The sequence below is a fragment of the Telmatherina bonti genome (genome assembly GCF_933228915.1).
Source record: "Telmatherina bonti genome assembly, chromosome: 23".
Taxonomy (NCBI): Eukaryota; Metazoa; Chordata; class Actinopteri; order Atheriniformes; family Telmatherinidae; genus Telmatherina; species Telmatherina bonti.
In genome coordinates this window covers 9,736,138-9,747,326 of record NC_136632.1, presented here as the reverse complement: position 1 = coordinate 9,747,326, position 11,189 = coordinate 9,736,138, and the positions used below count along the sequence as shown (strand labels likewise).

At 38.0% G+C, this 11,189-nt stretch overlaps 1 protein-coding gene across 1 annotated transcript in view; it reads left to right on the top strand.

Annotated features, from left to right (window-relative positions):
* Positions 1–8,975, top strand: part of lrguk (leucine-rich repeats and guanylate kinase domain containing) — a gene marked incomplete at both ends in the record, with an annotated part of 11,517 nt that extends 2,542 nt beyond the window's left edge. Inside the window, 13 exons of the mRNA XM_079263123.1 lie at positions 954–1,097; positions 1,383–1,463; positions 1,692–1,778; positions 1,858–1,964; positions 2,570–2,689; positions 3,156–3,252; positions 4,677–4,790; positions 4,943–5,144; positions 5,729–5,842; positions 6,002–6,159; positions 6,443–6,531; positions 6,892–6,960; positions 8,840–8,975. Of these exons, the coding sequence (XP_079119249.1) occupies positions 954–1,097; positions 1,383–1,463; positions 1,692–1,778; positions 1,858–1,964; positions 2,570–2,689; positions 3,156–3,252; positions 4,677–4,790; positions 4,943–5,144; positions 5,729–5,842; positions 6,002–6,159; positions 6,443–6,531; positions 6,892–6,960; positions 8,840–8,975 (1,518 nt within the window). The remainder of the gene's footprint in view (positions 1–953; positions 1,098–1,382; positions 1,464–1,691; positions 1,779–1,857; positions 1,965–2,569; positions 2,690–3,155; positions 3,253–4,676; positions 4,791–4,942; positions 5,145–5,728; positions 5,843–6,001; positions 6,160–6,442; positions 6,532–6,891; positions 6,961–8,839) is intronic.
* Positions 8,976–11,189: the final 2,214 nt, after the last annotated feature.

Below are 11,189 nucleotides of genomic sequence, written 5' to 3'. Positions count from 1 at the left end.
CTTTCTCTGCCATTAGATGTTTTTTTTTTCTTCTTTTTTATGAATGTCTGACTTGTGCATGATGTGGTTTTCCTCTGTGCTCAGTTTCACCTGTTTTGTCTCCATCTTGTCTTTCCACCATGTTCTCTTTATGTTTCTGATTTTGGCCACATTTTCACTTTGAGTAAAAAAAAAAAAACTTGGCCCCTTTTTTGAAAATCACCATATGGTCCAACAGCAGGTCTTTTCTTTCACACTCCTCTGTCTTCCTCCTTGTATGTGTGTGCACATGTGCTCTGGTCCTTTATCAGTGTTTCCTCATTGTCAGCAGCCATCATTCTGGCTGCATTTGCCCCCTGTCTGTAGCTCCGCTTTGGGACCAGCTGATGGTGTTTGAGTAAGCTTGGACCATATTCAGCCTACGTGCATGCACTTTCCATCCAGCATCAACCTAATCCCATTCCTGACCCTTCTTCCTCTCATGCGGTCTCCCTAAACAGCATGTCATTGTCAGCCAGCCTGTTTTCCAGCCCATCACAGCAGCGACCCAGTGCTTCCAGGGACCAGCACGGTCACCAACCCCTGCTGACAGCAGCCCTGTGCTAGGCAGCATACTTGGCACGAGAAGGGTTAGGTGTGGCCAAACAGCTAGATAACAACTTTTGTCAGTGGAACAGAGTGGGAATCAGGCTGACAAGAGAAGAGTGCCCAGGTCTTGTTCTTTAGTTAGTCAGCGTGCTGGGCTAACACCTCGCCAGCTGTTTGGCTGTCAGGGCTTGCCTGTCAGGACTGAGTAGAGAAGTAGAACTGCCACTCAGCTTAATACTTGTGGGATGTAAAGTTCAGGCACCACGCAGATAAGCAATAACATGTCCTTAATATTTTTAAAAAATCACTTAATGTACATGAATCAGTGGGAAGCCTCTTATAAGCCTGCATATTCATGAAAATGTACTTCTTGTTTCTGTATCCAGAGGGGGAACCAGCTGGAAAGGATCGAGAGGTTAGATAATCTGAAGTGCCTGCAGGTTCTTGATCTGTCCATGAATCGCATCACTCGTCTTTCAGGCCTCCAGAACCTCCACTTGCTAAGCTTTATCAACTTGGAGAATAACCAGGTATCAAAGCCAACTGCAGAAATGTTAAAATATCACAGTTTCATCATCTGATTTGTTGTTTATGTTTTACTGGTAATATATTATAGGCTTATGAGATTTCAGTTCCATTTTTATTTAGATTTTACACAGCATCCCATCTTCTTTGGACCTGAGGTTGTACATTACTGTTGTAATTTATTAAGGTGATGATAAAATTACACTGATACCTGGCTTCTATTTCTAATAACTACTAAAACAGAAAAGGTTCTCATTAATATCAACATTAATTTGCATTTTTTGTTTCAGATAAATGAAATTCAAGAGTGTAAATATATTCATGATCTGCTGCTGTTGAGGGACCTCAATCTGCTTTGTAACCCTGTGCAGGTAACGATACCCTTTACTGTCAGCATTTAATGTGTAGAAATCTGCTGCATATGGCAGATGCCCTCCTTCTTTCATGCATGCTGAACTCAGCCTGTATGAATTAGAGCTTCTATGATAATATGTTAGACTCCAGCTTGTCTTAGTTCTGTTAGACTGGAAGAAGCTTCAGTGTAGACAATAGATTCATTGAATCATTTGCAATATAGTCCATGTTTATGTAATTCACAGGAACAGCCTGATTACAGAGAAGCGGTTGTCTTCCTCCTTCAACATCTGACTGTTCTTGATCAAGAAAAAGTTACAGCTGAAGAAAAGGTGTGAATATTCATGGAAATGGATTTTTTTTTTTTTTTTTAAATGGATTTTTATAACAGTTGCTTTACTACAATTTCAGGTAGAATCAGTAAACAAGTATGACCCTCCACTGGACGTGGTGGCAGCCAGAGATCACATGATCAATGTAGTGTATCAGCTGATGCAGCCCCAAGTCCTTTATGAAAGGTTTGTACAAGTATTAGTCTTGATTAATTCTTCTATATGAAATTACATGCTGATTTACTTGAGTGTGTTATTCTGTGTAATAAAACTATTTCTATCAGGAAGGTCACTATTTACATAAGAAAGGCCTTTAAGCATTATTTAGGTGCGGTACTGTGAGCTTAAATGCATAAAAACCATCCCATACATGGTAATTAATCATGGTTGTCAACATGTAAAATAAAATACCAAGAGACTTGTTTGCAAACTTAGATAACAATTTATCTGCAGTGCTCTTGTTTTATTTACTCTCTAAAAAAAAGAAAAATTAATTCATGTATCAGCACTTTTCTTTTTGAAAACATCCATCATCAGCAAATAAAAGCAGCAGCTACAGTCAATTTACCATTCTCTGCACTCACTAGAAAGAGCACATCCATATTACCCACAAGGCTCCTGTTTGACTGTAGGAGTGGCTTTTAAGAACAATGAGGTTTTTGCTCCAGCATCAATGTGTCTTACGCTCGTTTCTTAAAACAAAAGATAACTGGTTGTGAAGCTAAGACAGTTCACGTTGAATGAAAGTTAATTAAAATCCCGTGTATGTGTCTGTGTGTGTTTGTGTGCAGTACATTGCCTGGTGCAGACTCTCCCTACCCCATGCTGGTGCTGACAGGTCCTCAAGGCTGTGGGAAAAGACAGCTGGTTCACAGACTGTGTCAGGAGCTTAGTGAATACTTTGGATACGGGTCAGTCTTACCATTACTGTACACGTTAAACTACATCCTGCTTGTGCTAGATAGTAGATACTAGTAGAAATGTTATACCAAGTACCATTATAATATATTATATTACATTACGTTACATTACGTTATATTATATTATACTATATTATGTTATATTATATTATGTCATGTCATGTCATGTCATGTCATGTCATGTCATGTCATGTTATGTTATGTTATATATTATATTATATTATATTATATTATATTATATTATATTATATTATATTATATTATATTATATTATATTATATTATATTCTCCCCTCTTACTGGTTTAATGATTTAGAATAACTTTAAAATGCAGCATTTGTCCACTAGCCCTTATATATAGTTAGAATTTTTACATTTATTAAATCAAGTAACTGGGGAGTAAACAGTTTCTTGCATTTCTGTCAGTTCTCTTCTCTGCATCTATTTCTGTTTTTCAGAATGTGTCACACCACACGAAAGCCTAGCTTTGGAGAAGAAAATGGAAGTGTTTACCATTTTGTCAGTGAGGAAGACTTTCAGAACATGGTACACATGGTGAGATACGTTTTTTCTTTAATCCCAGGTCCGGAGTGAAAAAGATACTTTTCAAGATAATTTGAAGGAATTAACTCAGAATTTTTCATGCACTTAGTGTCATAATTAATTCATACATTAATATTTTCCCACCATTCAACTTAATACATATTAGGTTGCTGAAAAGCTTTTTCTTTTTTAAGTGATATCACACCACAAATCTCCTTCAGCAAGTTTCAAATTGACTTCACTTACTGGCTTTAATGACTTGTGTAGTTAAGATAATTAGTTTTCCTTGGGCGAATTGATTTCACTTTAACTGGCTAATATTTTTTTTTCTCACTTATACTTCTCTCTGAATTGAACTTTTCTGAAAAGCTTCAAGACCAATCTCTATTAATTGAATTAAACTTTAGGATTAGTTATCAAAGCTTCCCATACCTACAGGTGGTGATTAATCTGAAACAACTGTCAAGGACAGTTGTGGAAGCTTTAGATGTTTTCAGCTGAAGACACCACACTTAAAATTTTTAAAGAAAAAAGCAGGTGTAGTTTAGATCTGGGGTTTTTGGACACATTTGTATTCCATCTTGTCTTCCATGTCAAAGTGTCTATTATGTAAGGATGGTAGAGGATTATTTATAGCACGCTGCCTCTCGCTGTGATTTACTCCGGAGGGGCTTTAATGCATGTATTGATGCCTTTTGTCTCCTCCAACAGGGGTTAACTTTACAGTCTGCTCCTCCCCCTGTTTTTTATTTTATCTCCCACCATCCTTCTGTTGCTAGCAACTTGGTTTATAGCCATTTTCTCATCATGCTCTCACTATTCATGCTCTCACTTTTCATGTCAGCTGCTGCCTTCAATCCTCAGACTGGCCTTTCTGTATGTAGTTATAACACTTTTTGTGTTTGAGCTCAGAGACGGGGTATCAGCTTGTCTGTATCTTATGTAAAATGTAACTTATTTAAAGTATAATATCTAAAACAACAGTTTTTATGATATGTCAGAAAAGTCATTTTGGGATTCGTTGTTACGTCTGAATTGACTTTTGCAATCAAGGAAAATAAAAACAAACACACCTTGTTGGTTTTTGACAAGGTGAACGGTATCATATTTGGCCACTTGAGAGTGATACATCACGGCATTCAAATAAAATATCTTCAAAACAACGGCAAGGAGAAGGTCAGAGGGTCATGTGTGAGAAGTGACAGAGAGACTTTTGCCCTAACTACGTGGTCAAAAGTTCAGCTCCCAGGTGGGACAATGGCTTCAGGTTGTTAATCCTGACAGGACATGCTTGAGTTGTGTGTGTATGTGTGTGTGTGTCAGCTATTAACTCAATTTTATGAGATAAGTGAAGCATAAAACTGAGTCAAGAACATAATACGGAGTAATAAAATGGTTTCTTTCTCTTTACCCACATAACTGGATATGTTCTTTAGGGTAAGTTTATCCAGACCATGCAACATGGACGACATCGATACGGCCTCACCAGAGACGCCATAGAGGACGTGGCCAGAGAAGGACTGGTCTGCTGTGTACATATGGAGCTGGAGGTACATATATGGAAAACTCATGTTGCAGCATATTTCAGTCTAATTTTCCATGTCGCCAATTAAACAAGATCAATCAGTATTTTTTTCGTGTGTGAGTGTTTGCATAACTGCTGTTGCTATTGAAATGCATACTGTTTGTGTGTTTTTTTCAGAGTGTGTTCAGTCTAAAAAAGAGTTACTTTGAGCCCAGATGCATCCTGCTCATCCCCACCAAGGTGGAGAATTACATAGACCACCTTAGACGCTGTGGACTTTACACCCCAGCACAGATTGATGTTGCTGCTGGACGTGCAGAACTCTATGCCAAAACCAACAGACAGCATCCCAGATTCTTCGATAATGTCATTCCCTGCGGTACTGAAAGGAAGTGCTTTGTCACTGAACTTAGGATAGAAGGGAGATATGTCTTTTTGTGGTTAATTAGATTTTTTAGATTTATGATCCAGTTATTGTTAACTGCAATGAAAATGCATACCTCTTTTAAAAGAAACCTCTGTTTCAAGCTAAGAAGAATTGTTTTGATTCCACTTATGGATTAGATTATATTAGTAAAAAAGTGACTAAAATTTGGAAGACGTTAGACGTGTTTATCTGCCGTTTTGTTGTTACACTGTCTTGCGAAGTGCAATCCAAACATGTAAGATGGATTAACTCAACTAAAATGCACACACTGTATTTTCAAACCAATTACCACATGTATCAAAGGCATAAAGCTGCGAAATAGCTGTGTTTATCTTCCTTCATGATAGCGCTAAGACATGTAAGCTGTTTTCTTAATGAAATGAACATACAGAAAGTGTGAGGCAGCTTGCACCTCATTACTTTTAAGGTCACCATCCCCATATCTTTGATTCATTGCTGTTTGATGTAGACGCATTTACCCTATTGAGGACCAGATTTCTCTGTGTGTGTGTGTTTGTGTGTGTGTGTTTGAGTAGATGACTTAGAAGAAGCCTTTCAGACCCTGCAGCAGATAGTGAAGGAGAACCTGTTGCCAGAGGAGGAGCAGGGTGGAGAAAATAACAGCAAAGCATCCCGAGGCGCGTCCATTGGTATTTTTGCCTGTTTTTCCCTTCCAAACCTTTCTGCCAACAATAGAAGTCTCATTTAAGTTCTTACCGACATGACCATGAATGACATTTATTTCCAAGCAGAGAAACTATATTTATAGTACAGTGTAGATATAGAGTCTCTGTATGTTTCCTGATCAGGTCACAATCCAGAGGCTAAGCCTCCCTCTTCACTGTCAGGGCCAGGATCTCCGACATTTCAGTCTGACTCTGAAACAGCTCTGGAGCCCTCTGGTTCTTACGAAAAGCCCTATCTTACCAGGATCCAGCCAGAGCTCCCCCCACAGAGGACTCCTGCTGTGAGTTCCAGCTAATCTAATGAAACATTCAAAGTGAATTTTTACATTCACCTAAAATCATATTTTCAAAAAACAATCTCCCACAATCATCTAATACGATTTCCTTTCCCTTCGCTCCCGCTTTCGTAATAATGCTTCATCACTCCTGTATCCAATTTCCTCTCTTTTTTTCCCCTCTCGTCTGTTTTATCACCCCCTACATCGACTTTCTTCCTCTTATTTTCACCTTCTTTGTTCATCTCCATACATCCTCCTCCATGTCCTTGCTTGTTCTTTTTTGCAGGAGCTGGCTTCCATCAGAAGGCAAGAGCAGCTGGTGAGGGAGGCTATGGTGGGGAAGAGTCCATGGGTCTACAGCCAGCTCTCCAAAAGGTACAAATAAGTGGCAGCCACTTTCGCTGCTTAATTTCAAGTAGGCACTCCTAGTTTGGCCAAATTGGTGTAATTACAGCACTTGCCCCGCAATAACTGCGTATTGATGGTTTATATTGAGTTTGACATGGCAGGTGAAGTGGCAGGTGTTCACATTATTTGATTCTAACTGTTTGATTGTATAATTGAGTCTGAGTAGTGCTTTGCACTCACTTGTCCTAAAATAGTCAATTCTTATCACTGCACCAAGCGCCATTGAAAAAAATACTCAGCTGGGGATTGTAGAGGATGTTTGCAATAAGTTAAGTGAATTTTAACTTTTTTTTTTATTATTATTAATTTCTTCTTTTTTTTCCTCAGTTCTCCTCAAACAGCACCATCTTTACTACATATTCAAGACACTTATGCCAACTTTCAGGATGATAGCAGGTAAGCACACAAGCTAGACACGGTTCAAATTTAAGAGTAATAATTGGATCAACATACTTCACAAGTGCAGAGTTTTTCCATAACCAAGAAAGTGTTTGTTGTTAAAATGTTTGACTGATTATCAGAGGTATAACTACTCAGCAGAAGTTGTGTGTCCTTAAAAACAATAAAAGTCCAGATTTAGATGCAGGAAAATGCTTTTATAGCAGCATTCTTGACTTCCTTGGCCTGTTTTTAAAGCACATTCACTTTTATAGAGCTCATTTTACTGCTACAAGCCATGTGGCGACAGATCTGAACACACAACCTTTACATGCATACACACACCCATACATACACTTTTGACTTTCTTGTATATACAATAAAACATTGTGTGTTACTGGAGTGATGTGTGAGCATTTTAAACAATGGTTGTTTTATTTATTTAAACTTGATTTAGTTTAATTTATTGAAATATTAGAAGCTTAAAAACAGAGATTCGTCACTTGATATGTAGAATCTGAGTTGTTTCCTTGAGGCTTACGTCCTTCAGCTTCTGTCATTACAAGCTGACATATACAAGCCCCCGGTGTTTGCAGTGTGCATTACTCACCCCTCTAGTATTTCTGTCGAGGATTCCAGACATATGTTTACCTGATGGCACCACTCTTAGTTGGGATGTGTCTTTACTTGTGAATGATGTCACATATTTTAACACACACTGACAGATTCTAAAAAAGGGGGGCTTTCTGGGTACACTCCTGTAAAAGACCCCAAATTTGTCCCATTTTGGGTTTTTTCTTTTTTTTTTCTTTTTTTCCCACCACATTTGCCACCTTTTTTAAATTTAATTTAGGTAATTTGTCTTTTTTCCTTTTATATATTTATTTCCATTTACAATTAAATTGAAACAACAAATTCCACTCCTATTGTCCTTAAAGGGGTTGTCGTCTAAACATTCAAAGGATGGTGAGGGTTATAAAGAGAAAGCCGAGGAAAAGCTCAAACAAACTAAATACGGACATTTTAACACTGATAAATACAGTACACGAATGATTATGCTTTTTTTTTTTTTTTATCCTGGGAACTTTTGGAAGGAAATGTAAAAGAAAACTTCTCTCAGTGATAGAAACAAGTTTCTGATGTCTTTATGACAACAACGGGTCCAGGCAAGATGCAGATCTCCTTCTGGGGAAATGAGGAAATGTTTCAAAACCACAAAGTTTCTTTTTGAGGAAAATTTTCATCTATTTTTTGAGGGGAAACACAACCACATGTTTTTAAAACTGCCCACATCACACCTCACTGCAATCACTGCATGATTTCTACCTTCTCTCTTTTTTTTCCACCATTTATCTGTTGTTAGGTATTTCCCTTCACACCCCCTCTCTTTTTTCTCAGCTCAGATGAGCCTTGTGCCAGCTCAGCCCTGTCTATTCCCAGTTCAGCTGGGGCCTTATTGGAAAGCCCTGTTTTGGGACCCACTGTGGAAACAGTCAAAGGTTATTTCTTTTTTTCTTTTTTTTTTTAATTATACATTTACATGTTGCCGTATAAAGAATTTATTCTAAAAAGAAATAATATTTTAGGTTCACAGAGGTGAAGGAAAACATTGGATTTAACATGTAGTATGTGATCTGCTTTTAAAATTATAATATGTATCAAATAATACAGAAAGTTAACCATTAATTTAATTTTAAGTCATTAATTGAAGAATTTAAAACACCATTTACTGCCAGTTTCTTCTAAGTACAGCTCTGAAATATATTTTTATGTGTTTCCAGAAGCATCCATAATTCAGGTAAAATATTCTTGTTTCAGAGGATGCATCAGATCAAATATGCGATGCCCCACATGCAGAAAAAAAACACATTTCTACCATTGGGTCTCCTTCTGAAAGTCGTCCAGGATCCAGTGTTAAGCCCATCCTGCCACCGATCCCCACTGGCCGCAAGACCCCTGCATCCCCCAGTCCGACTGGCTCACCCAGACTCAGCCCTAACCCACCACTCGAGGGGGAAAAGATGCAAACCTGAATGCATCCAGTACTTTAAGGGAGGTTTTGGTATCTGCCACATTTTGTAACAATAACAATTTTTTTTATTGTTACAGGAAAATATGTTAGTAAACATATGTAACATTACAAAACTTTAAGTTTGGGCTCTATTAATGCTGTTATACCACACAGACGTATGTTTCCCCACAAACTGAACAGAGTGGGATGATATGATATGTCCAGGCATTCACAGCTAGATTTCACCATCAGAACTCGACCATTCCTCTGATTTATTACCCAGACTGCAACTTGTCCAGAAAATTTGCTATATTGTGTGTCAATAAGAGATTATATTTACTATCTATCAAGTAGACGCATTACAATTACAGGAAAAGCGTCTCATTTACTATGCTTATGTCACACTCTGATTGTCACAGTAAATATGGTGATATCTGGAATTAAGAGCTCTTATCACATTTCCAATGTACATGTTCATGACTAAAGATCCTGGAAAAGTGTCGTGTTTATCCAGTTTACTATTCACTGGCAGTGAAATTGTATTGTATTTGCTGCTGCTCAGTTATCTCATCGAGTAGACTATGCCAGCGACATCTAGATACTCATTTCCTATGTGGAGCATGAAGCTCGTGTCATTGGATGATAAATACATCATTAATCTTTATCTTTTCTGAGATTATTTATTCAAGTGGAAATGCATTCATATGGAAGCTGTTGACAGGTATTAAACAGTGCTCCGTCACAAATAAGTTGCTGGGTTTTTCGACAGTTTGTGTGTGTGCGCTGCACACAGCCATACATTCTCTTGTATGTTTCTGAGTTTGGCACAGTGTTAATTAGGGATTAGTCAGTAATTGAAATTGTCATTTTCCACAGATGTATGCATTGCTTATTTAACCGCTACCTTGGCCGGGTGACTTGAAGGTACATGTGGATGTACATGCACAGCATGGATCTTTTGTTTGCCAGACTGTACGTGTGTATGCAGCTCAGTTCACTCACACAAAGCACACCTGGCCATTCATCACTGCCTGTCTTCCTCTGAGGCAGCAGATGTTGCAGCCCTGTCATAATTCTTTGGAAGTTCGAAGCCAGACTGTGTCTTTAGGGCCCCTGGGGTCTAACCTACTTACACCGCAGTCTGCACCTCAGTGCAGCTTATCTTGGGCTAACATGTTGTCTTTCTTTGCATTAACATTACATTAGTTTGGTAGGTGTGTGAACCTGCACAAAGAGAACTATAAAATGAGTGGAGGATTAAGCTGCAGCTGCTGCTGCTTTCATTCCTAGATGTCTCCTGTGTGTTTGCTGTGGTTGATTTTATGGTTTATTCTTCAATTATAATTCTAACAGAGTGTCGTGCACGTTGTTTAACAGCAATAGCTGTATTTGTTGCCTGTCTCTGCTGGTCCTGCACATCATAATCCCATTCACAACATTGTCTATAACAAAGAAAATTCTCTGTTCTATGAACTTTGCTGTCAACTGAGCCACTCATCTTCTCTCACTACACCAGGCGCTTAAAGATAAATATGTCACAAGTTTTTCCTCTTGGCATAACTCCTCAAGACGAACACATTTTACTACACAGGAAAGGAGGCCACATTTTCAGGGAGAGACAGACTTCTATCAGAGATTTATGTCTCGAGGAAAGAGCTGTTTGGCCACAGATATGCAGAAGCACGTTATCAATTTTCACAAAAACCAAACAACTCTGCCTTGTGAATACAATTTTTATGATATTTGTAGGAGAAAAGAGAATTAATCCATACTTTCATTTCAGAAAGAATAAGAACTCGTAGAAAGGAATGGGAGGAAATAATTGGGAGGTAGTGGTACATCAGGGTGACTAACGGAGTGGATTGCCATCTTAGCTCTTGTGCTGCACTAAGGTTGTGAAGTTATTTTATGTTTGCGGTAGTCAGAAATATGTCTCAAAAACTTAAAGGTTCCATCAAATAAAGGTATGTTTCAAATATGTTGAAAAAAGGTACGTTACGCTATACAATGCTGCACCACCCAGACGAAGGTGAACTAAACTGTCTCTCGCAGTACTTTGCTACGCTAAATTAATTCTACATGACATCCAATGCCTTATTTATACTGTTTACTAAGTGTTAGCTATGCTTTTTCTTATAAGTTGCTTATAGTTTAAATAGATAAAAAGTTAACAGTAAACCTTGAAGACTTACTTCAGTTGATTTTGTTTATTTACTTATTAACTATCCATAGAAAT